Genomic DNA, 23,976 nt, shown 5'->3' with positions numbered 1-23,976 from the left:
TTCCTACATGTCCCTAATTTCAAAAAATATTAATTAATTAAAAAGTTTAATTGATTATTATTTTATTATTATCTAGTAGTCCTATATAATAATAATTTATACATGTGATGTATGATATGTGGATGGATGATCATAGACCGTGTGATGTGTGTACTTGTAATTATTATTATTAGGGTCTATGAGCCTTCATTATATTTCTCATTTATTGTCGGGTCTGCGATGCATGGAGATGCGTCGAGATGCCGACTGAACCGACGAGGACGAGATGGACGATCATAGGGTATGAAGATGCACCGTTGTACACATAGATCTTGATGTGAGTGATTAGGCCCATTGACTCAGGCTTGATCACATTAGGTTGTGGTCCATGATCATCTGGTTTGATTGCTTATACACCTACTAGATATGTATATATATTTGCATGCGATGTAAATATATATTATATATGTATATGTGTGATATATCATATTAGGAGACCAAATCATAGAAACCCCTCTCTCGATAACATTAAGTCAGTAAACGTGAGACAATTAGATTGACCCATGTGACCTTCTATCATTATAAGTAGGGACCAAATCCCAATGTAGGTTGAGTTGGTCGAGTCCCTCGAGGCTCACTTATATCGCGATTCGCTATCTTGCCTATGACATAGAGATGTCACTGGTGACCTGAGGATATAGTATGCTTGGTCGAGTCCCTCGAGGGTATATCATCGAATCAGACTCATCTTGTAATGATGATGTTGACTTAACCGAATATCATGGTTGGTCGAGTCTCTCAAGACCATGGTGATTCGAAGGCCGAAAAGGACGAGAATCACAATGAGTTGTGATCGGCAAGAGTTGCCTACCTTTCGGGCATAGTGTGAATGGTCGAGTCCCTCGAGGTTATATTAAGACGCTGATTAGATCTCGATCCTCACTAGAAGTCTATCGGAGACTTCCATTTCATGTGTTGAGGGTGTCGTGTGAGTCACTAGTAAAATAGTGGGAGCAGATTAAGATAGAAGTTCATATCTTGATTATTTATTTTTTTATAAAATATGTATGTTATTTATTTCTATTGCATCTTTATTTTTAGAAAATGTCGCTTTCAAATCCCTTACGTGACATACTTGATGTCAACCGTCTCACTGCTCCAAATTATATGGATTGGCTCTGCAACTTGAGAATTATTCTCATGGCGGAGAAAATCGTATATGTCCTTGATACAGTGATGCTTACGCTTGAGGAATGGGCAAGCGAGGATGAGATCACTCGCTATGTAAAGTACACTGATGACTCCACTCTTGCTTAGTGTTATATGTTGGGTTCCATGACTCTTGAGTTATAGAGACAACATGAAAAGATGGATGCCAGATCCATTCTCCTACATGTCCACAAACTGTTTGAGGAACAGGAAATGACTCAGCGATATGAGATATCCAAGAGCCTCTTTTGTGCTAGGATGACTGAGGGGACACCAGTTCAGAACCATGTCCTAAAGATGATTGAGTGGATAGAGAAACTCATAGGTCTAGGAATGGTCCTAGAGGATAACTTGTGTATGGACATTGTACCTCAATCCATACCAAATTTCTTTTTACAGTTCATAATGAATTTTAATATGAACAAACTTGAGGTGACTCTCCTAGAGCTCCTCAATATGTTGACAGAGGCAGAAAGCACTATAAAAAAGGAGAAGCCAGTTCTCTACACTAATGAGACTAGAAAGAAAAGAAAAACAAAAAAGTCCCTTAAGAAGTGCAAGGGCAAGGGCAGACTAGGTAAAGCAAATATTGCTAAGAAAGACCCGGTAAATGACAAAGGCCAGTGCTTCCACTATGGTAAAGATGGGCACTAGAAGAGGAACTGCAAAGAGTACCTTGCATAGATAGTGAAATAAAAGCTTGGAGAAGCTTCAAGTACATTCATGATCAGTCTTCATTTGTCAGACTCTTATGATAACACATAGGTATTGGATACCGGTAGTGCTTATTGTTGAATCTCGTATTTTGATGATGAAGCTACTTGATATATGTTTATGATTTAATCTGCGGTTTGAGTGACGCAGGATGCTTCGATTAGGATGAGACAATTAAAGCAGAAAAATCATGTTGTGCCGAAGGAACATGTCAAAAGATTGGACGTCGAGCCGATGGATCGGTCAACGTATCGACAGAAGGCTTCGGGCCGTGGACTCGAGCATCGGGCCAAGAAGAGCGGGTATTGTGCCAAGGATATCGGAGTTGCAGAGTCAACTGGCCGATTGGGCAATAGGCTGCAGGAGAGGACGATGCGCCGAAGAATCGGACGAAGCGTCGAGGGGCTAATGACATGCCGGACAACTTGGTTAATTGCTTAGGATTAATTGTCTCGATCGAAGTTTTATTTTAATTGTGCAGGATTAACTATGATAACGATGAAGACATAAAGGGAAACAAAGTGTCGGAGTCAAGCGCGAAGGATTTGTTGCAAGTTCGAGAGTTCGACGGAAGTCCGAAGGTTCGTCGGGAATGCTACCGGAACTAGCCGAGAATGAGTTGGGAGCTTGCCGAAGGGTTTTTCGGAAGCTCGTCGGAAGGTTCGTTGAAAGTTCGCGGAGCTCGCCGAGAAAGATCGGAGCTTGCCGAAGAAGCTCGTTGGAACTCGCTAAGTTCAAATCGTGAAGTCTAGGAGCTTGCCGGGAGTCCGCAGAATGGTTTCCGAGAGTTCATCGGAAGACCGCTGGAAGTTTGTCGGAAGCTCGCCAGAAGAAGTCTTGACTTGCGGACTTTGTAATAGCTTAGAAAATGTCTTTAAATTCATAGTTAGCACGTTAATTAGGGTTAGGATTAGGTGTTAATCCTATAACCCAAGTAGGGGCCAATTAGGCCCAAGTTCAGACTGGTTTGGGCCAAGTTTGGAGCCCAACCAAGTGAGCTGAAATAGTGAAAGAGATGGCACCGCCAGGGTTGGAGGTGGCACCGCCCAGGAGAGGATCTCCCAGCGAAGCTGGGCGGTGCAACCACCCCAGGTAGGAGGTGGCACCGCTTGGGCTCAGTCTCCAAGCCAGACTCAGGCGGTGCAACCGCCCCTGACAGAGAAGTGCAACCGCCTGGGCTCAGCCTCCGAGCTCTGCCAGGCGGTGCAACCTCTCTAGTCAGGAGGTGCAACCGCCTGATCCCGGAATTCTGGGATTTGATGGTTTTGAGCTCCAAATTTGAACTGGGTTGGGGCCTATAAATACCCCACCCATTCAGCACAGAAAGCACACAGACCTACACCGAATTCTTGATCTTTTCTGTGATTCTAAAAGCTCAAAATTGTTGTAAAGCCCAAAAGTTCTCCTCCCTCTGTTCTTCAAGTTTTGAGTTGTAAAAAGAGGAGAGAAAGGTTCTGTAAGGGTTGTCTCCTGAGCCCGTCAAAAGGAGTGAAACTGTATAAGGGCAGTTGGCCTTCGCCTATTGAAGGAAGGCCTCTAGTTGACGTCGGTGACCTCGTCGGTGGAGGAAGCCAAAAGTGGAGTAGGTCAAGACTGACCGAACCACTCTAAATCTCTGGTTTGCTTTTACTTTAAGCACTTTATCATTACTGCAAACCTCCTACATAGCTACTACCCTCTGCGCTTTTACGAACGAGTTTCTAAGTTCTGATCTTTCCGAATCTGCATTTAGACGTAAATCGGTGTTTTCGTACGATCATTACATTGCAGTTTATGTTTACGTTCTGATTCCATTTATAACTGCAAACTGTCTTCTGTGCTTTTACGAACAAGTTTCTAAGTTCAGATCTTTCCGAAACTACGTTTAGACGTAAACTGCGCTAACTGCGTTTAGACGTAAAACTGCGTTTAGACGCAAACTGCATTTAGACGTAAAACTGCATTTAGACGTAAACTGCGCAAACTGCATTTAGACGCAAACTGCGTTTAGACGTAAACTACGTTTAGACGTAAAACTGCGTAAACTAAGTTTAGACGTAAAACTGCGTTTAGACGCAAACTGCGTTTAGACGTAAAACTACGTTTAGACGTAAAACTGCGTTTAGACGCAAACTGTATTTAGACGCAAACTGCGTTTAGACGTAAACTGCGCTTAATCTTAAGTAATCTTAGAATCAACTTTTACATCGAAATCGTTTTTATCCGACGAACGCAGCTTTTATTTTTAAATCGCTAAAAGATTTTCGCTGCACTAATTCACCCCCCCCCCTCTTAGTGCTCTCGATCCTAACACTTATCATATTTACAATTCATTATAAGTTCTGGCAAGACTTAGGAGATTGGCGAGAGAAATATTGCATAATGGTTTGTTTATGCTAGACACTACTCCACATATCATGAATGTAGGTGTGTCCAAGAGGAAATGAGATGAGGTGAACAATGCATACCTATGGCATTATAAGCTAGGTCACATCCATAAGAGAAGGATTCAAAATTTACTAAAAGATGGATATATAGATCCATTCGATTATTAGTCATATGCAACTTGTGAGCATTGCCTTCGTGGAAAACTAACCAACTCTCCATTTAGTGGAACTAGAGAAAGAGCCACTAAGCTGTTGGAACTCATACATAGCGATGTATGTAGACCCATATCAACTCAAGTCATTGGTGTTTACTCCTACTTCATTACATTTACTGATGATTTCTGAAGGTATGGACATTGTACTTAATGAAGTACAAGTCCGAGGCCTTTGAGAAATTAAGAGAGTATAAGAATGAAGTGGAGAACCAAAGTGGAAAGAGTATCAAGACTTTTCGATCATATCAAGGAGATGAGTACTTAAGTACAGAGTTTACCCAATTCCTCAAGGACCATGAGATTCTATCCCAATGGACACCTCCTTATACACCTCAGCTCAATGGTGTATCTGAAAGGAGGAATTGTATGTTGTTAGACATGGTACGGTCCATTATGAGTTTCACTAACCTACCCATCTCATTCTAGGGATATGTCATAGAGACCACGGTTTACATTCTGAATAGAGTTCTAATTAAGTCGGTAGTGTCTACACCATATGTGATATGGAAAAGGAAAAAACTCGATCTTAATCTTAAGGTTATTAAGATTTGGGGCTACCTTGCCCGCGTTAAAAGATACAACCCCGATAAGTTGGAATCAAAGACGGAGCAGTGCAAGTTCGTGGGATACCCCAAGGAAACTTGTGGGTATTATTTCTATCATCTCGAGGACCAAAAGGTCTTTGTAGCTAAGAGAGTGACGTTTCTTAAGAAGGAGCACATTCTTGGCAGAGATAGTAGGAGCATGATAGAGTTGAGCGAGACCGAAGAACCTAGCTCAAGCACCACTCTAAAGCCCGAGTCTGTTCAAGTACCTAACACACAAGTTCCAATTTTACGTAGGTCCGGTAGAATATCTCATCCTCTTAAGAGATATGTGTAACATATTGGAGGAGAGGATGTTGAGGATATTAATCCTAAGACCTACGAGGAGGCTATTATGAGTATAGACTCTGGGAAGTGGTAAGAAGTCATGAATTATGAGATGGATTCCATGTACTCCAATAAGGTTTGGAACCTAGTTGATGCGCCCAAGGGTATTGTACCCATTGATTGCAAGTGGATCTTTAAGAAAAAGATCAGAGTAGATGGAAAGGTAGATACCTATAAAGCAAGGCTAGTGGCTAAGGGGTATTGTGAAAGGCAAGGTGCTGACTATGACGAAACATTCTCACCCGTAGCCTTGCTAAAATCCATCTGAATTCTATTGGCTATTGCAGCACACTATGATTATGAGATATGACAGATAGACGTGAAAACTACATTCCTCAATGGCAGCCTCGAGGAGGAGGTGTATATGATACAGCCCGAGGGATTCGTATCCAAAGACTACCTAGATAAGATGTGTAGGTTGCTTAGATCCATTTATGGACTAAAGCAAGCTTCCCGAAGTTGGAACATAAGATTTGATGAAGTAATCAGATCATATGACTTCGTTAAGAATGAAGATGAGCATTGTGTAAAGGAAGGTAAGTGGGAGCACTATCACCTTCTTGGTATTATATGTAGATGACATCTTAATCATTGGGAATGATGTAGGAATGTTGTCCATAATAAATATTTGGTTATCTAGACACTTCTCCATGAAGGACTTAGGGGAAGTATCATATATCTTGGGGATTCAGATCTATAGAGATAGATCCAAGAGGATGCTTGAATTGTCTCAGTCCAGGTACATAGACACCATTATCAAACGGTTTGGCATGAAAAATTTCAAGAGAGGTCTCAAACCGATGAGACGAGATATCGCTTTCTAGGACTATGTCCCCAAAGACTCTTGAAGAAAGGGCGAACATGGATAGGATACCCTATGCCTCAGCGATATGGTCTATCATGTATGTCATGCTATATACCAGGCCTGATATAGCGTATGCTCTGATTATCACAAGCAAGTGTCAAGCGGATCCAAGCTTGGAGCATTGGAAAGCAATAAAGTGTATCCTTAAGTACTTGAGAAGGACTAAGGATTTTTTACTAGTATATGGAGGTAGTAGCCTAAGGGTTGAAGGCTATATGGACTCGAGTTTTCAGTCCGATGTTGATGATAGTAAGTCGAATTCGGAGTATATGTACACCTTGAATGGAGAAGCAGTGTACTGGAAGAGTTCCAAGCATGATACTACTGCTAACTCGACCATAGAGGTGAAGTATATTGTTGCAGCAAAGGCAGCAAAGGAGAGAGTCTGGATGAAGAAGTTCATCACAGATCTAGGATTTGTGCCAAGTATCAAGGAGTTAATTCCCTTATATTACGATAACTACGGGGCGATTACTTAAATAAGGGAACCCGGGTCTCATCAGAAGTGTTATGAGAAGGTTCCAGCTTATTAGAAATATCATAACCCGAGGAGATGTAGTAGTGGAAAGAGTTCTATTCAAAGATAACATTAAATATCCACTAACAAATCGTTGTCTCAGATTGTCTTTAAGCGTCACAAGGGACTGATGGGGATCAGACACATAGGTGATTGGCTTTAGGTCAAATGGGAGATTGCTAGTCATATATGCCCTACAAGTCAATCACGTGAGTGATGACACATGTGACTTGACACACAGTCGTTTTGCTTATTATATTTTGACATTTATTACTTTATATTAACTATTGCATATATATATATATATATATATATTGTGATGTCCTTGGATCTGTGCAATGAGAATTTGATCGTGATGAGTTCATAATAATGAGACCAATTCATCTTTAAACACAGATCCTAAATAATCCGGGTCATAGGTTACTCGAGAGGGACATCGAAATAACCGGACATATTGGTGTGTTGTATACCCATCCATATGATTGTTGCAGTTGGTCTCATAGCTGCTCGTGTGGGGACATTAGGGATACAAAACAAGTGCTCATTGAGGAATGAGTTCACTGATTGATCCGCTTACAAAATACCAGATAGTTGATGATGTCTTATTGTCAGACAACGATTTCGTGGTCCTAACGGTGTATTTGGTCCTTAGACTTGAGACACCAAGGATGTCCTATATAAGTGCTTCACTCTTTGATATCAGATTTATAAGTTTGGATGTCTTAGACCTAGCACAGTTGGTCTTCAAGAGTGGTAGTCAACCTTACAAGGGCTATTGAGTGTCGATAGAGGATCATCCACTCTCAGTGTCATGAGAGGAATGTCTCATGTGTTCTTGCTCGGACAAATCCCTGGCCAGGGTCATTGGATTTAGAGAGAAAGAGTTTTCCGGGAGAATCTGATTAGAGCGATACTCGAGTAGAAATCATATGGGTCTGACAGCACCATACCCGGTAGACGATCTTTAGGATATTAGATGGATGAGAGACTATAGGTACATGGTAACTGAGGACAAACAAGTCCAATGGATTGGATTCCCCTGTATCGTCTAGGGACTACGACGTAATGGCCTAGTACGTTTGTAGTCGATTAGTCGAGTGAATTATTATGGAGATAATAATTCACTAAGCCAAAAGAAGTTTTGATAGGTATGACTCGCAATCAGCTCGATATTGGGCCTAGAGAGTCACACACATATGGTAGGCATTGCGATAAGTAGAGGTTCGGATATAGGATATTTATTGGAGCCAATATCTTATTGGATATCCAATAAGCCCCTAAATTATTGGATCCTATGGATGAGATCCAATAAGCATTCATAAGAGATTATTGGATAGAAATTTACTAATCTAAAGTCTTGGGTAGTTGGATGAAGATCCAATACCCAATATGGTAGAATCCATTAGGGTTAAGATGACAAAGGACCTCTATAAATAGGAGGGAATCAATGGTTCATAGGCTAAAGCCTTTGCTTGCCTCTCGTATTCTCCTCCCCCTCTCCACCTAATAGAAGGCCTGGAGTTTTGAGGAGCATCATCGTAGCCCTGATGTGTGGATCACCGCTAGAGAGGAGGGCACTTGACCTCTTTCACCCTCTCCTAAAGATCTGTAGGGACACAAGGATATATGACCTCCCTAGGTAGCACAATCTTTTCTATATGTAGTTTTAAGTTTCATGAATTTTTATGTACCAATTTTCGCACGACGATGAACTTCTTTTTGGAAAATTGGGGATTTTATTTTCTATTCTTCCGTTGCGCATGTGATGTCGCCCCCAAGATTTCCCAACATTAAGTTGATATGGAGCCTCTATAAATAGGAGGGAACCAAAGGTTCAAAGGTTAGAGCTTTTTTTGGTTATCATCTCCTATTCTCCTCTCTCCTTCTCTTCTTCAAATAGTAGGCTTCAAGATTTGAGGAGCATCGTTATAGTCTTGTAGTATGGATCACCACTAGAGAGGATGATGCTTGACCTCCATCATTGTCTTCTAAAGATCTACAGGAATTCAAGGATATACAATCTCCCTAGGTAACACAATATTTCATATATGCAAATTTAAGTCTCACGAATTTTATGCACCAATCTTACATGATGACGAACATATCTTTGAGAATTTTAGGGATTTTGTTTTATGTTCTTCCGCTACGCATGTGATGTCGCCCCCTAGATTTTCCTATATAAGCCCTTGAATTATTGGATCTTATATATGAGATCCAATAATAGCTAATAAGAGATTATTGGATAGAGATCCACTAATCTAATAGGCTTGGGTAGTTATATGAAGAACTAGTACCCAATATGATAGGATCCATTATGATTAAGTTGATATGGGGCATCTATAAATAAGAGATAATCAAATGGCCATAGATTGGGCATTCTTGGTTACCATCTCCTATTCTCCTCTCCCCTTCTTTTTCTCAACCGACAAGTATGGATATTTGGGCAGTGATTTGATAAGCGTCTTCGCAACCCCTACCATGTGAATCACCGCTAGAGAGGAGGACATTTGACCTCCTTCATCCTCTCTCACAGATTTGCAGGATTTTAGGGATATATGATATCCCTATGTAACACAACTATCTCACATGTGAGTTTCAGTTTTATGGGTTTTTATGCACCAACCTTCGCACGATGATGAACACCTTTGTAGGAAATCTAGGATTTTTGTTTTTTGTTCTTCCGCTGAGATGTTGCCCCTAGATTTTCCTACATTTCTGATATGCACCAATTTTATTATTCATAATGTTCTTTTGTATTCTGGTGTTTGTGGGATAATGTGAATCTTTGCTAGAAATGATAAAGGGAGTTATACTTAGAACCCGTGATGCTCTACCGAGGCCCTTCTGACTTCACCTAGACGTGGGTAGATGAAGCTCCTATACGTAGGAGACTTTTGTTTGATGGTCATCTAGAAATGGATGAACTATATTCTGTTTGTGATCCCATTTCACCTTCTATATGTTTGATATGATATACAAAGGTTTGGTTATGTGTTTTTATATGTGCTTTGGATAAGAATGAAATGAATGCAACGTCAAATACAACATTTGAGCTTTTATTTTATATTTGTTCTTTGATATGCTCCGAAACATTTCATACGCCATTGATATGCTCCAAAATGTTTCATATACCATTGATATGCTCCGAAACATTTCATACGCCATTGATCCAAAATATTTAATATGCCGTTAATATGCTATGAAACATTTCATATGTCATTGATATGCTTTGAAATATTTCATATGCTATTAATATGCCCCGAAATACTTCTTACATCATTAATATGCTTCAATTACTCTTTACTACATTTCTTATAAACCAAAAATATTTTGAATGAAATGACAATTACGATTATGCATCAAATGGGATAATATCTATGAACTCTTATATACTTACCTTGAATTTTGATACAAAGCTTACTTGAAACTTCTTCTCTTGTCTTGGATATGTTTGTTACTTACTCAGCTTTGTATCTCACTTCGTTGCTATATATAAATTTTTCAAGTTAACTTATCACAAATTAAAATATTTGAATTGGGCCGAGGCAATGGAAAGTTATTCAAATTTTGGACAAGTTTTTGTTGGTTGATATATTATGATTGTTGTATAAGTATATTTTATATGTAATGAAATGTTATCAATAAATTTGAATTGATATATCATATAAAAATTTTAAAAGATCCCTCACAATTGAAATTTTAGAATATTAAGTTTAGTTTACAATAATATGAACTTACGGTAAATGGTTGGAGTTCTAATTATATAAACTCTTATGCTTATGGATTTATAAGTATGGTTAGTGTTTTGTTAATTGGTTTGAGATTTTATAAAAGTTTGAGTGACGTATTATATGATTATAAATTACACAGGTTAGATGGATGTGAATTTTAACTCAAATATTTCTTAGTATCCTTAAATATTAGTTTGGATCTAGATTAGATTGTTGAGAAATTTTAATCTTATCGATTTAAGATAGGTTCACATTTCTTAAATATGATAATTCGGGGCATGATAACAATAATCATAAAATAGTTAATAAGTCGAGAATACCATCTAGTTAGAAGTTCTCTTTTTTTATGGAGAAGGAGGAGGGTTCCGGAATTTAACTTGAATTGATTTATTGATCCAAATTAATTAAAAAATTACAAGGATAAGGTTAATATTTATATAAAAAAATTCAAAGGAAAAACTATTATGAATGATATTATCTAATAATAAAATAAAAGAGATTGTTATTGGCAACTCTTTTTTTATTATTGACAACCTATGATATAATTATTTTAAAAACAATAAAATATAGTTTTATTAAATATAATATCTTAATTACTAATTATATAATTTATTTCTCACAATCCCTTGATTGGTTTGGAATATGACAGCTTATATTATTATATCTTTCAAACTATTACATAAACACTTAAAATATAATCTTTTAGGCTTACAATACTATACCTCTTAAGTCCTAAAATATTAAATCGATTTAATAAATATAAAAAATATTTTTTACCTTCTTCTCTTCAATCTTTATTAAATGATAAATTAAAAATATTTATAGAGAGATATTTCAAAAATATTAAAAATTTGAGAAGTAGAATTATAATGGGATTGCCAATTTAAACTTCCTAAAAATGATCATTATGGATTTTATTCGATAAATTAATTGCCTTCAATCAAAACTGTAAAAGTGTCAACAAAAAAAAAATCCCCAATTCCATCACCATCCTGATGCGTTCTCCCCGCATCTCGAGGCGGGTAGCTCCACAATTGTCATTGTCCCTTGGGTGACTCCCGAGGAGGAGAGAGCGTCAGCAAGAGTGAGTGCCTGCCGCTGCTGCCGACCCGAGAATCACCGGTGGGTGATCATCGCGGCATAGAAGCGGAATACATACATTCAGGGAATGTCGGAAGAGAAGCCGCCGGATTGGCTGCCGGACGGATGGATCATGGAGGTCCGCAGGGGGAAGAAGGGCTTCACTTATCGAGTAACGCAACCACTTCTCTCCTTTCTTGAACGGATCTTTTTCCTGTTCTAGCCGTTCATCTGGTGATACGATGTAATTTTCATCTTCTGTTTGTTCCTCTTCCGCGGTCTCTCGGTTTGCTCCTGAATCCGGTTCTTTACTCGTCGGTTTTTGTGAGGAAGGGCTACGTGACGGGAATCATTGCAAAAACCTCTTCTATTCTGAACGATCAGTAATAGCTGAATGGTAGCCACAATTTTTGCAGGAAGATGAAGTCAAGAAGTTCGTTGCTTCACTCTGGCCGAATAACTTCCACTCTTTAGCTTATTACCAGTTTGAGAAGGATTCCAAATTAAGTGCAGTTGTACTTAGAATTTGTGTGGCTGAACTGAATTAAGAATCTACTTCACATTGAGCACTTGTTAAAGATTGTTTAGTGTTAACTTTGTGTTACTAAAAGCACACAGTCAATATTCATGACTTTTAATCACTGTTTCATCGTGATCTCAGATATCATAAATAAGATTTCAAATATTTGGTTGATTTGCTAACCATACTTGGAGAGACGATCAAATAAATGATTTCCTGCAGGGATTTAGTGTCAGTTATAATTTCAGTTTCAACTCCAAGGAAAGAGTTTCCATTGCACAATTTTGCAAATTTGTTGGTTTTCACAGCTTTGGAAGTTCTTGATTGATCTGAATTGAGATTGGCAGTTTCCCCAAGAAAGGGTCACTGAAAAGAGATCTCAATGTTAAGAAATTAATGGGATTTGTGCTTATTTTTATGGTTTCTGAAATTTGATGGTTTTGATCGAGCCTGCTAATGATTTCAGTGGTTTTGACTTTTGAGCAAACGGGAGTTTCTAATTCGGACTGAGAAATGTTGATTCATTACACTTGATTCAGTTTCTGGTTAAAGCTCAAATGATCGTTTTTTTATCTGGAATCTTAGAGGTGTTGAAAATCATCAATTTGGATGGCTCAATTTGACAGTATAATAGGCTTTATGGCATATCCATGTATACTTTGCATGTGAAACCCATATGATTAATTTAGTCATCATGAAAACTTGGAAATATTATATTTGAAGGGCATTTATGCCATGTGCATATCATGCAAAGTTGGTAATACTATATTTGAACTTGTGCTGAAAGACACCAACATCTTGGTCTATTCTTGTTGTTTGTAAGGTCCAGTCTAAAACATGAATTGACATGTTTAACGAATCATGCCATAAAAAAAGAGGACAGAACTGAAAATGAGAGGTGTTGAAAATTTAGTGAAAACCCTTCTTTGGCAACTTCAAACCTTAGGTTCTATCTTAAAACTCTCAATGTTAGGTTGGTCATATAAGTAAGAAGACATGATGGTTTTTGTGGAAGTAGCTTGATCTGTTTTGCTAAATGGGCTACTCTTAGCAAACATTGTTTTGGAAAAAATCATAAGGAATCCACCTGTTCATTGAAACATCTAATTTTCTTTTCTGATCTTGTCACAAAACAGGCTACGGTTGATCATGAACCATTGAATTTCTTTTTTTACTATTGGATACATTTCAAGATGGTTCAGCCCTTTGGCTGTTGCAACATGCTTGCATAAACTGGATCTTTTATGTTAATAAATAGATGATCATCAATACCTGCCATTTTTCATAATGGAACAACTTATTTGCATCATCACTTTCATGTAGTATATTGTGACTGATGACTCGGTCCCTGCATCAAAAAATCTGTCCTGCTTTATTGACTGTGAGATGTTGCTGGTAATTCAATATATGCCGAAATGATCTGCATTCAGGTTCACATCTTGGTTAATTTTTTGAAATTAGAACTTGCAATTATACACCACAAGATCTCTATGCATATGGTTGGCTTCAGTTATTTTTTTTTATGGTCTATTAATTCATCCAAACATCTTTTCACTTTATAGGTTAATTTTAGCTCGTTGCTTGCTTTTCCCAACTTCCACATCAATTGCAGACATTCATTTGTGATGGTGGTTTTTCTTTTCTGATTTTAGACAGGGCATAGGATTTTAACTACATTTTCATGGCTACTATGCTAAAGTCAAGGAATATTGTCATCCCAGTCATAATTTAGTTCTATTTATTCAGGCAGTACAATTGGTTCTTCTTGATATGAAAAATTACTGGTTCTTCTTGATATTAAAAATTACTATCAGAAAGGTAACTTCTAAGCATGTGTTGAGAAAAACTATTATAGCGGAATATTTTTTTTTCCTTTTTGTGTATCAAAACGGGTTCCTTATTCAAAATACCAACTTGTTATCAAAAGAAAATATTAACCAGAGCAGCATAAACAGTAGAACAATAAATCAATCACAAAGTAAGACACTGAAATTTTTACGTGAAAAACCCAATGTGGGAAAAACCACGGGATCGTAGTCCACTTCAAACTTTCACTATCACCATCTTCAGAATAATCAAAGGATCACAATAACATCAAGAAGACAGATTTTGGCTTAACCATAACATATCATCATCACCACATATGGATTTCATAAAAGAAAAATTTTAGGTCTCACAAAGTGGGTATAGTAGGAAAGCACCTTAGATAGGATAAACTGTAGATCGGTACCATTATGATTGTAGAGCTTGTTGCAAAGATATTCACATAAAATTTGAACCAAAACCAATGAAGTTTAACTTCTCGATCATCTAGCAACAGCCCCAAAAATCTTAACTTTTTCTCTCCTTTTCTCTCTCCGTTCCTTTTCTCAGCACCGTCACTGTTCGCTGCATGCACGCCTCTGTTCGCTGCCCTCACTCATGTTGCGCACGCCTCTTTCCTTTTTTTTTTTTTAATACATCAGATTTGTGCTCGGTGCCCAAATCATCCGGTCCAAGCCCACATATGGGCTGGACCCAACAGCATGCATCTTCTAATAGCCTTTATTTAATAAGGTTAGAAAGCATGACTCGATATTTAATGTGCTATTTCCATTTCCATCGAACCGTGTTCTTTATTGCAGTTCTTTTCATCCCCTTTTACTCAAATGCTCCTAATGACAGCCATTTTTTGTATTATTGATATTCTTTATATGTCCTTGAAGATTTATATGTGCTCCTGATGCTGAATTTTTGTGAAATGAGGAGCATGCCGTAGGTTGTGAATGAAAAAAGAATCCCTGTAAGCATGACAAGCAAGCCTTTGATTTTTGTTTTCTATTGCAGTATTACACATGTCCCATATCTGAGTACACATTCTGTTCAAAAGAGGAAGTTATCCACTATCTCAACATTGTAGCAGCTGCATCCCATGCATCTGAGGATACAGAATGTTTTGGAGATGAAGATCAGCAAGTAAGAGTTCCTCTCTTCAAGTTTTTTGTGCTTTTAGTTGCATATTTGGGACTTATAATAATGTTTTGCTGATTTTATTGATTATTAGCTTGTACATAAAGTAAAAGATTCACTCAAGTGGTTGCCTCGTGGGTGGATCATGGAGATTAGAACTCGAAAATTTGGTGCAGAAGCAGAAGAGAGGTACAAGGTATCACAAACATAATGAAGTATAGTATCTATTTCGTTTTCTTTTGGAGCTGCATCTTTATCTTTATGAGATCATTTTATCTACTGCAACCTATAGTGTTTATTGTTATTCTATGTTTCGTAGAGTTGAAGAGGGATGGTTAAAGTGGAGACTGGTGCCAGGAATGTTGTATGATTTTTGTGTGTGAAGTATATAAAAGGTCCGCATATTTTGTAGATTTAAGTTGGCTAGCTAGAAAAAAGATATATCCAGAAAGTTAATGTTGTTGATGAGATGATGATGTTGAGACAGAGATGTGTGGGATCACTAGAAATGATTCAACAGAAGATATTTGCATTCATAAACTATTGGGACAGCCTCAAACAAGCATAAGTTGAGGGAAAACCATGTAAGGTAATCAGGACATGTTAAAGGAGACTTATGAGTGCAATCCTTAAGCAAGGTAAGCCATTTCAGATTAGCAGCACAAGGACAGGTAAAGAAAGTCCTGAGAAACATTGCTAAAGCCAATTACATCTATAGAGCTGGCCCTAAATTTTAATGGTTCATTTGACAATCGATATTGCTCTCAGCAAACCTTAATGGAAGAAAATGATCCATGCATCCAGTCCGAAATAGTTGGGAACTGTGGCTTCTTATTGTTCTTGCAAGAAAATTCATTTGGTATATATGTGGTAAACATTGGCATGCATCTTGTCAAGATGGTGTATGCACATATATATGAGTTTGCACCTTTATTTTTCCTACCCTGCATGTACTTTTATTATTATATATGAAAGTTGATAATTAGGATATATGAACATATATAAACATATGAAAGTATTGCTATATAATGGATATTTCTCAACAGTCTAAGGATATAATGATTTTCCATTACCAGATGTAGATGTAATATGGCATCCTCACTATAAGTCTATATCCTGATTCTTCTTTTGGTACGAAAGAGCAAAGGCTTATAAGCCTTATATTACCCTTGAAATAGAAGATCTAGATACATCAGCTTTGCATATATCTAAATGGGGAGAAGAGAACTCATCAAGTTTCTCAAACCATACAAATTAAATTAGCAAGACAATTAACACATTAGTTTAGGAGGATAATCAGCATATCCACTAGTTTCTCTATAGATATGCACAATTTGAGATTGACAAATCACTTGAGCAAAATTCTGATTGTTAGCTCCACATTTTGATTCTTCACTTTCCAGAGACAGCTTGGATTAGGGGGTCTGATTCAATCATATTTTTCAGTTGATGCATATTTACTTCATAGATCCCTTCCATTGTAGCAATGGCCTCTGCACCTGTAGCCACATCTCCTTAGATCTGAATCACACCTGCACAAGAATGCCAAACTAGTCAGAATGTAGCCCACACAAACCTAAGCCCATTAGGGTCAAGAAACCATACATCAATTTTGTTCAAGCGAGAGGCTCCAAATGGGGCTTTATCCCTGTGAGTCTTAGTAGCAAATGATAGAAGTATTCAGCAGCAAGACCATGTTTGTGAAATTTCTTAATCTGCCATTCTTATCTGCTATATCTTTTCGGCACCACTATTTGGTTATGTATTTGCTAGATTTTTATAGGTGATTGAACTTTCATGTTGAACTCAGGTTGTCCATCTGGTTTGTAGAATTGATTTATTTTCTCTCAAATACAGGCAGGTCTTTGCTATGTCCACTTGGTTTGTAGTTTGATAAATTATAGTCAAGTTGTACTTTCTTCCCAGGAATACTTATCATGCTCATTGTTCAAGAACATCTGCTATAGGATGTTTAGCATGATGAGATGAGTGTATTTCTAGAGTTGTGAGCATATTTTTGTAAATTTTGTGGTATATGCAGCAGATTTGGGTGTAAAATCATAGGGTTTGGAAGTTATGCAGATGAATAGTGGCGATATAAAATTTAAGAAAATAGGTAGTGTGAATGAATAGCCAGCCGATTTTTGTTCTTTTGAGAGAACAACATTACTTCACAATGAATTTTTGATGTATGATGAACAAAGATTGAACCTCGTGCATATGGAAATCCTAGAAACTTCTTATCCTGGATGCATTAGAAAGAATGTGATATAGATATACTGATAAATAGTTGATATATTTTTAAAATTCTGAATTTTTGAATGGCAATCAAAAGGGTGTTTACATGAATTGTATGCTTGTATCATTTTAGTGCTACTTGCATCAATCGACTGGAACTGTTTTCTATTCAAAGGAAGAAGTACTTCAGTTTATTGAGGCAGGGAATGCATGTGGTCCCCCCACGTCCTCTCGGAAGAGACGCTGCAGGAATAAATCCGGTGACCTTGTATGGGTTTTGTTGAAACTCTTTTATTGCACCCTATATCTCATGCCTTTCCTTGCTAAAAATTCACTGCAATTGATGATTGATAGAAATCTAATTCTTCTTTTTCCATATAGGTCTTATACCGAATTGAATATTCCCCAGATGGTTTACCTGATGGATGGATCAAAGAAATCAGATTCAGAAGGAACAAGGATAGGAAGAGCCCAACCAAACAGGATGCAGTACGTACATTGAAAATAAGTCCATGTTGTTTACAAAACTTTAGCTACTAACTTAATGTCTTTATGGTAAATAATACTTTTTATGATCAGTAATCTGTTTCGAGTAATTAAGTTTTATTTTCATTGCTCAACATTGTACTGCTTGAATACTAGAATTTTCATGTTCTTGTCCATGGATAAATCTAAAAATCTTCCAAACTGTTAAATGTTGAAAAAAACTACTGGGGAAATGCAACGAAATATTTATTAGCTGGTACTTTTTCTGAGATTTATCACCAAAAAATGGATTAAAAGTATTCCTATATTTTTGCTGATAAAATGTGTGGCAGCACTGCAAAGTGCAAACAGCCTTTAAATAATCCCTTGAATATGGAGCTTCCTATGGGCTCTGCAAAATAGAGCAGACAAAACAAATTAAATCTAAGTCAGTGTGTATTTGAAAATTCATGCCACGTTGTAAGAGAAGTCTAATAGGAACATGAAGTTTTGGCTTAGAAATGGAGCTGACAACTGAAGTTGTGCAGGTTTTTATCAAAGTGAAGAATTGCATCAGGAAGTATGTTTCTTTTTAAGGATTAATGTAAAAATTGTTTGGTTCCCTCCAAAAGAAAGAGTAAGAAATCTCTGATATGCACCTTTGGATTGGTATCTTGCTTGTTTAGAGGCATGGTTTGGAGGGTTTTTAAAGGTTGGGATTGGTTCTGGGAGGTTATTGGATTTAGTTCAGGAAGTTCTCCCATTTCTGATTGCCTTAGTGATATTTCACCATAGAATGATTTCAAAAACAGTTTTATAATGCAATAGGAATTTTGACAAAATGTAAGACAAGATAATTTTAAAAATAATAAAATTAGTGATAGTCTAGGACAAAGAGCTTTGTAAAGACACATTGAAAAAATATATTACATCATGATATGACTGTTGATGAAACAATACATCAATGAGATCTGTTCAATTTCAATAAGTTCAAAAAATTCTTTTTTTATGGCAAGGAAGCTAAAACTGCATGATTTAATATTAGAGTGAACTCTAAGCAACATTCAAATGTTATCAATAATTATCAATACAAGGCATGATAATTCTAGAATATTGAAACGTTATCATCAAAATGCAAAAAGTATGTTGCTTGTATTAGAGGATTTTTCTTATTGTATAAATGATCCAAGGAGGCTCATAGTTAGTGGAGGATTTAAGTCTCAAACAATTAAAATTTAAAGGTGATGCATTGCAACAAGTGGCATGCAACACATGAGAGTTATGTGATTGGTGTAGATTCATCAACCAGTGTTTTCAAAAAGCGCTTGAGCAAGCAGATGCTCAGGTGAGGTGAGGTGAGGCTCGAACGCCTCACAAAACCTCCGAGTGAGGCATTGGCGCTCGGACGAAAAGGCGCTCAGGCGAGGTGAGGTGAGGCCTAAGTGCCTTGTAAAACCACCGATCGAGGCAAGGTGAGGCCCGAGTACCTCGTAAAACATCTTGGTGAGGTGTTTCGATGAAGCACTACCCGAGCGCTCGCTTAAGCCTAAGCACCGGGTGCCTCGGGCGAGTGCTCGAGTGAAGATGGGTCTGGGTTTATGCTTGGTTCAATTGAACAAGAAAGTTGGTTCAATCGAACCAAATAATTTGCCCTAACACAAAGCTCGCAACCCTCGCCCCCCATGCCCGACATAATTTGTCTTCAAAGCGAAACCCTATGTTCGTCGCTACTACCTTCGTCTGCCGCTACCGCCTTCATCCGTATCTCCATTTGCTACTGCCGCCTTTGTTCGCAGCTTCGTCTACTATTGTTGCCGCTACCTTCATCCCCAACTTCCTCCACCTTTGCCTTTATCTGTAGCTTCCTCTACCAACATTGCCTTCCTCCGCAGTTTCCTCTACCTACATCGCCTTCGTTTGAAGCTTCGTCTGCCTCCCTCTCCTACCCTTACCTTCCTCCATAGCCATTGGTTACTCCTCTTCTCAGTCCATTATTTCTCATTTTAATTAACCTGTGGCGTACCAAGGATTGAAATTTCGTATTGTACCGGAATTTCGACATTCGCTTGGTACGGTACTGTATACCGAGCGGTATATATATATATATATATAGTTTCTACAACGTCACCTCTCTTCTCCCCATGCTGTCACGAACTTAACTGGTTTTGCCTAAGTCGTGCGGCACCCTTGCGTGTCCGTCCACAAAGGTCAGCCTCCCCGAAGCCTCCCATGGTCCCTTAGGACCCACAAAAGAGAGAACATGATAGAGGAAATACCTCACTCGGGATCCACAAGCAAACATCTCCGAAAACACTTCATAGACAATGCAAATTACAAACAAACTTTATAAGCTCTGAAAAGTTACACAACAAAGGGTAAAATGGTCCATTACAGACCGAAAATCTCTCACACGTGTCCACATGACAAAACCTTTATTTACAAGTCTAAAGCGGCCACCAACCTAACTAAAATGGGACTATTAAGCCTTCAGTCGTCCCTCTACATATTGTACAAAGTATGAACATACCAAAAGACACGAACATACATAAGCATTACATCAAATATCCTGTTTAAAAGTTTGTCCGTGACATTCTCTCCTACTTCTTCCTTCGACGTCCTCGTTGAAGCCATTGCCGACACTGCAACTCCTCGCCTTTGCTGAGTCTTCAATCTTCTGCTCCAGCTACAATGTGCCTCTTAGCTTCCAACTGCTCTCCGCTGTTATTTTTGAGTAGTCGAACCTTTGATCCGCCATGCTGCTTCAACTCACCAATGAGACTCTGGTGTGGGGTTGGCTGAGTTGTTTTGATCCTTGTTGATTCCTACGGATCCTCCAAATGAAGGAAAAGACTATTCTTATTACGTCAGTCTCTCAAATGCCTCATGCTATTTGAACTGGGTGGATGCTTGTTGGAGCTTTAACGAGCATCGTTTTGCAAACTTCTGAAGTTTTGGGTCATTTCTCTACAAAATTTGCTCATTGACTCTTCTTTCACTTAGTTGTCACATCTAAGTAGGTTCGCATCACTTCCGCTTTCGATTGGCATTTCGTTAGGAAATGAAGCGGACAATCTACTCTCAGTAGCACTGATCACCGTTAGTGAGGATTTGACAACTATTATATTCCATTATCTTCGAAGGGTCTTTGAACTTGTGCAGAGCTCCTCTGCTGGATAGATAAGAGAATTGTGGTACTCTGTTTCGCCCATTCTCTTAAGGGTTGAGAAGGCAAAGGTTACTTGACTTCGCCCGCCTCCTCGAGGTTGTACTCCATGCATCGAGCTGGTTACTAGCCTTCGCCCGCTCTTTGCTCACACTTCTGAAGCACTTGAAGTGTTTGCACTCCTTGCGTTGAGTTAGTTACTGCGATTCACCTTCTCAATGCCATCGAACTTCTGGAATGTAGGAAGTTTTCACCCCAACTTGGAGTAATTCTCTCATAGATTTGGTCGCCTTTGGGATTGTACCGTCTTCTCCATCAACCCTGCCGCCTACTCCCCTGAGTAGCGAAGGTACAATACCGCGTACTGCCTACTTCGTTCCTTGGTCGTGCACTCTTGCATGACCCGAAGTCCTTCACTTTCGGCTATCTTGATGAGAAACTCATTGACACCGGTCTTACGAAGTTCCTTGGCCTCTGCCCTTCAGCCTTGTCTCGATACTTGGAGTTTGCCCCTGCATGCTCCACCTCCTCGGCCCCTTTCACGACCAAGCGCTCTCCCTCCATGAGAGCAAGAGATCAATGACTTTCATGGAAGTCCTGCTTCTACGGTACCATGGCGCTGCCATGCCCATGGCATTACTATCCGTCGCCTCGCATCTGCATCTCTTTTCTTCACAATCAGTAGATATGTCTCTGTGGTACTCCTCCAAGTCCACCTCCATTCTAACTGATGCTTGATTTTGGGTAGCTAAGTCCCTCTGGACTCATCGTCGCTTCCTCGCCCCTTTCGACCCCCTGCTTCAACACCTCTGTGTTCTCTAAGCAGCTCCCTTTGGTCGATGGAAAGACAAACTGTAACTCCCATGCATGGCCTCTGCCATCACGTTGTAGGGTTTGCACTGATTCTGTTCTCCTTAGCTTCCTTGGTAGCAACATTCGCTTACTCGACCTTGTCCTCTGACTTGTCGGGCTCCCTTAAGCGAATATGAGCTCTGGAGCAGTCCAACTCTCCAGCTGCTTCGATCATACCGCTGTATGATCAAGTCCCTCCCATGGGACTCACTGGTACTTGCATTCAAACTTTTCCCTTGGTGGAACACAGCCCCCATATGCTGATGACCAAGGCTTTTATCCGATGCAAAATTCGATGTACGCACGGAAGACCCGCCTCTACGATACCATGACCTTCACTCCTTGAATCCATAGCCCTTCTTGCCGTCGTGTTGTTCACCGAAGTGGAGCTTCCAGTAGCTCTCGATTATACCTCCGTATGATCTAGTCCCTCACGGGGCACATTCATGTGTATCGCATTGCCATGAACTGTTCCACCACGATCCGCTACACCATGTCGCCTCCTGGTGACATCTCCATTGCATTCTGATCCTTGTGGGATGAACTCGAATTGTGGTCCCTCCATGTGTGGCATCTGCTAATACATCGCAGGGTCTCTTCCACCTTCGATTTTGTTCGCTCCTTTGGCAATCGACATTCATCCACCCACTCTTGCGTCACACTTAGATGAAGCATCGCTCTAGGACAGTCTATCGCCTAGTAGCTCCCAAAGTCCCCCGACTTCGCTGCAATTAGTGCACCATTGTCTGGATCTTGGGCCTCTACCCCTACCAGCACAATCTTCGCTGTGCACCGCTTCCTTCATAGCAACTTGAATAGCAACACTGTGGCATATTCTTCAAGAGTACCCGCCTCTGCGTCCTCTTGCCCCGTGCTAAGGCCTTCTGAACCTAACTTCGCCTCCGTAAATTGAGTCGCCTTAGTTCCTCCATCAAATGCTCCTCCGAGATAAAGTGCATGTGCCCAGAAGCTCCCTTCATCTTTGGCACCATGCAAGATGAGTCCGCTCCGTCAGAATGAATGACCCATGGAACAACATGATCCTGCTCTTGCCTCTGCAAGAGTTCATGTCCTTGACCTCTATCTAAGGAAAGCACTATGCCTCCGCTCCATGTTCCATCTTCTATGCTGGCTCCCTTCATGCGGCTTGGGTACTTCACCAAGTTACACCCAAGTTATTCCGCTCCTCGTTTTTTGCATTGAGTTGATGGTGGCCCTCGCGCCCACCATTCCACGGGTCAGCCCTCCCTTGAGTTTGATCTCCATATAAACCAAGGTTCACCGAACCGTACCGTACCGGCGTTTCGACGCTGGCTCGATACGGTACGGTACGGCGTACCGAGCGGTATACCGAGGTGTACCGCTCGGTACACTTGATTTCACCGATTTATCCCTCCAAAAATACCTGAAAATTAAAAAAAAAGTTAGGATAGAGTTTTCAAGTTACAAATAAATATAGTAATAGTATAAGTTTAGCAAAATCAATGTAAATTAGATAAAAATAGCATCACATATCTTTTTCGGGCTTTGAGGTAGTCTTGTTCGAGGTTCGTATTTCAGCTCGTTATAGATTGAAATATCTATAGAAAAATCAGTTGAATTGTTAGACTATTTTGTTACAATATAAACTCTAAAATTCAAATGAATTAAATAATCATATATCTAGATATACCTGATTGTTAATTCTACCACCAAAACGAACGACGAGCCTCCACGGGTGGTGGATCGGGGTCCTCGATCCGATACATATCAATATGATACGTTTGTTGGACCCAATCATGAAATTGATCCCACGACATAGTGTATTGATACACCGTATGCCATTGATGCATCAATGTGGTACTGATCGTAGATTGATCGCAAGGTTCGCCGTACCGTACCGTACCGGCGTTTCGATCCGGGCTCGGTACCGGTACGGTACGGTATACCGCTCGGTACACCCAGGTGTACCGAGCGGTACACTCACGTGTACCGAGCACTGTACACTGCTACAGTGTCGGTACGGTACGGGGCGGTCCGCATACCGCTGGCCTGTCGTACCGCCCGTACCGGGCGGTACAGTCCGGTACGACAAACCTTGATTGATCGTCATAAATCATATTTGTCCGAGGCAGCTCTTGAGGCATATATTGGTGTTGTTCTGTATCATGCTGTTGCTCAGAGAAGGATGACCAACTATCA

At 39.4% G+C, this 23,976-nt stretch overlaps 1 protein-coding gene across 3 annotated transcripts in view; it reads left to right on the top strand.

Annotated features, from left to right (window-relative positions):
* The window catches only part of LOC103998509 (uncharacterized), a 61,325-nt gene that overhangs the window by 22,717 nt on the left and 14,632 nt on the right, over positions 1 to 23,976 (top strand). The window contains exons 1-5 of one of the 3 annotated variants that reach the window (XM_065126348.1): positions 11,509 to 11,780; positions 14,955 to 15,083; positions 15,172 to 15,273; positions 17,449 to 17,583; positions 17,697 to 17,804. In XM_065126348.1, coding sequence (XP_064982420.1) covers positions 11,697 to 11,780; positions 14,955 to 15,083; positions 15,172 to 15,273; positions 17,449 to 17,583; positions 17,697 to 17,804 — 558 coding nt within the window. In that variant the 5' untranslated portion in view covers positions 11,509 to 11,696. Of the gene's footprint in view, positions 1 to 11,503; positions 11,781 to 14,954; positions 15,084 to 15,171; positions 15,274 to 17,448; positions 17,584 to 17,696; positions 17,805 to 23,976 lie in introns of those variants that run through there. The other 2 variants (XM_065126349.1, XM_065126350.1) reach the window with 2 other exon arrangements.

This window comes from Musa acuminata, chromosome BXJ2-9 (assembly GCF_036884655.1).
Source record: "Musa acuminata AAA Group cultivar baxijiao chromosome BXJ2-9, Cavendish_Baxijiao_AAA, whole genome shotgun sequence".
Taxonomy (NCBI): Eukaryota; Viridiplantae; Streptophyta; class Magnoliopsida; order Zingiberales; family Musaceae; genus Musa; species Musa acuminata.
This window is presented reverse-complemented; position numbering and strand designations above follow the sequence as displayed.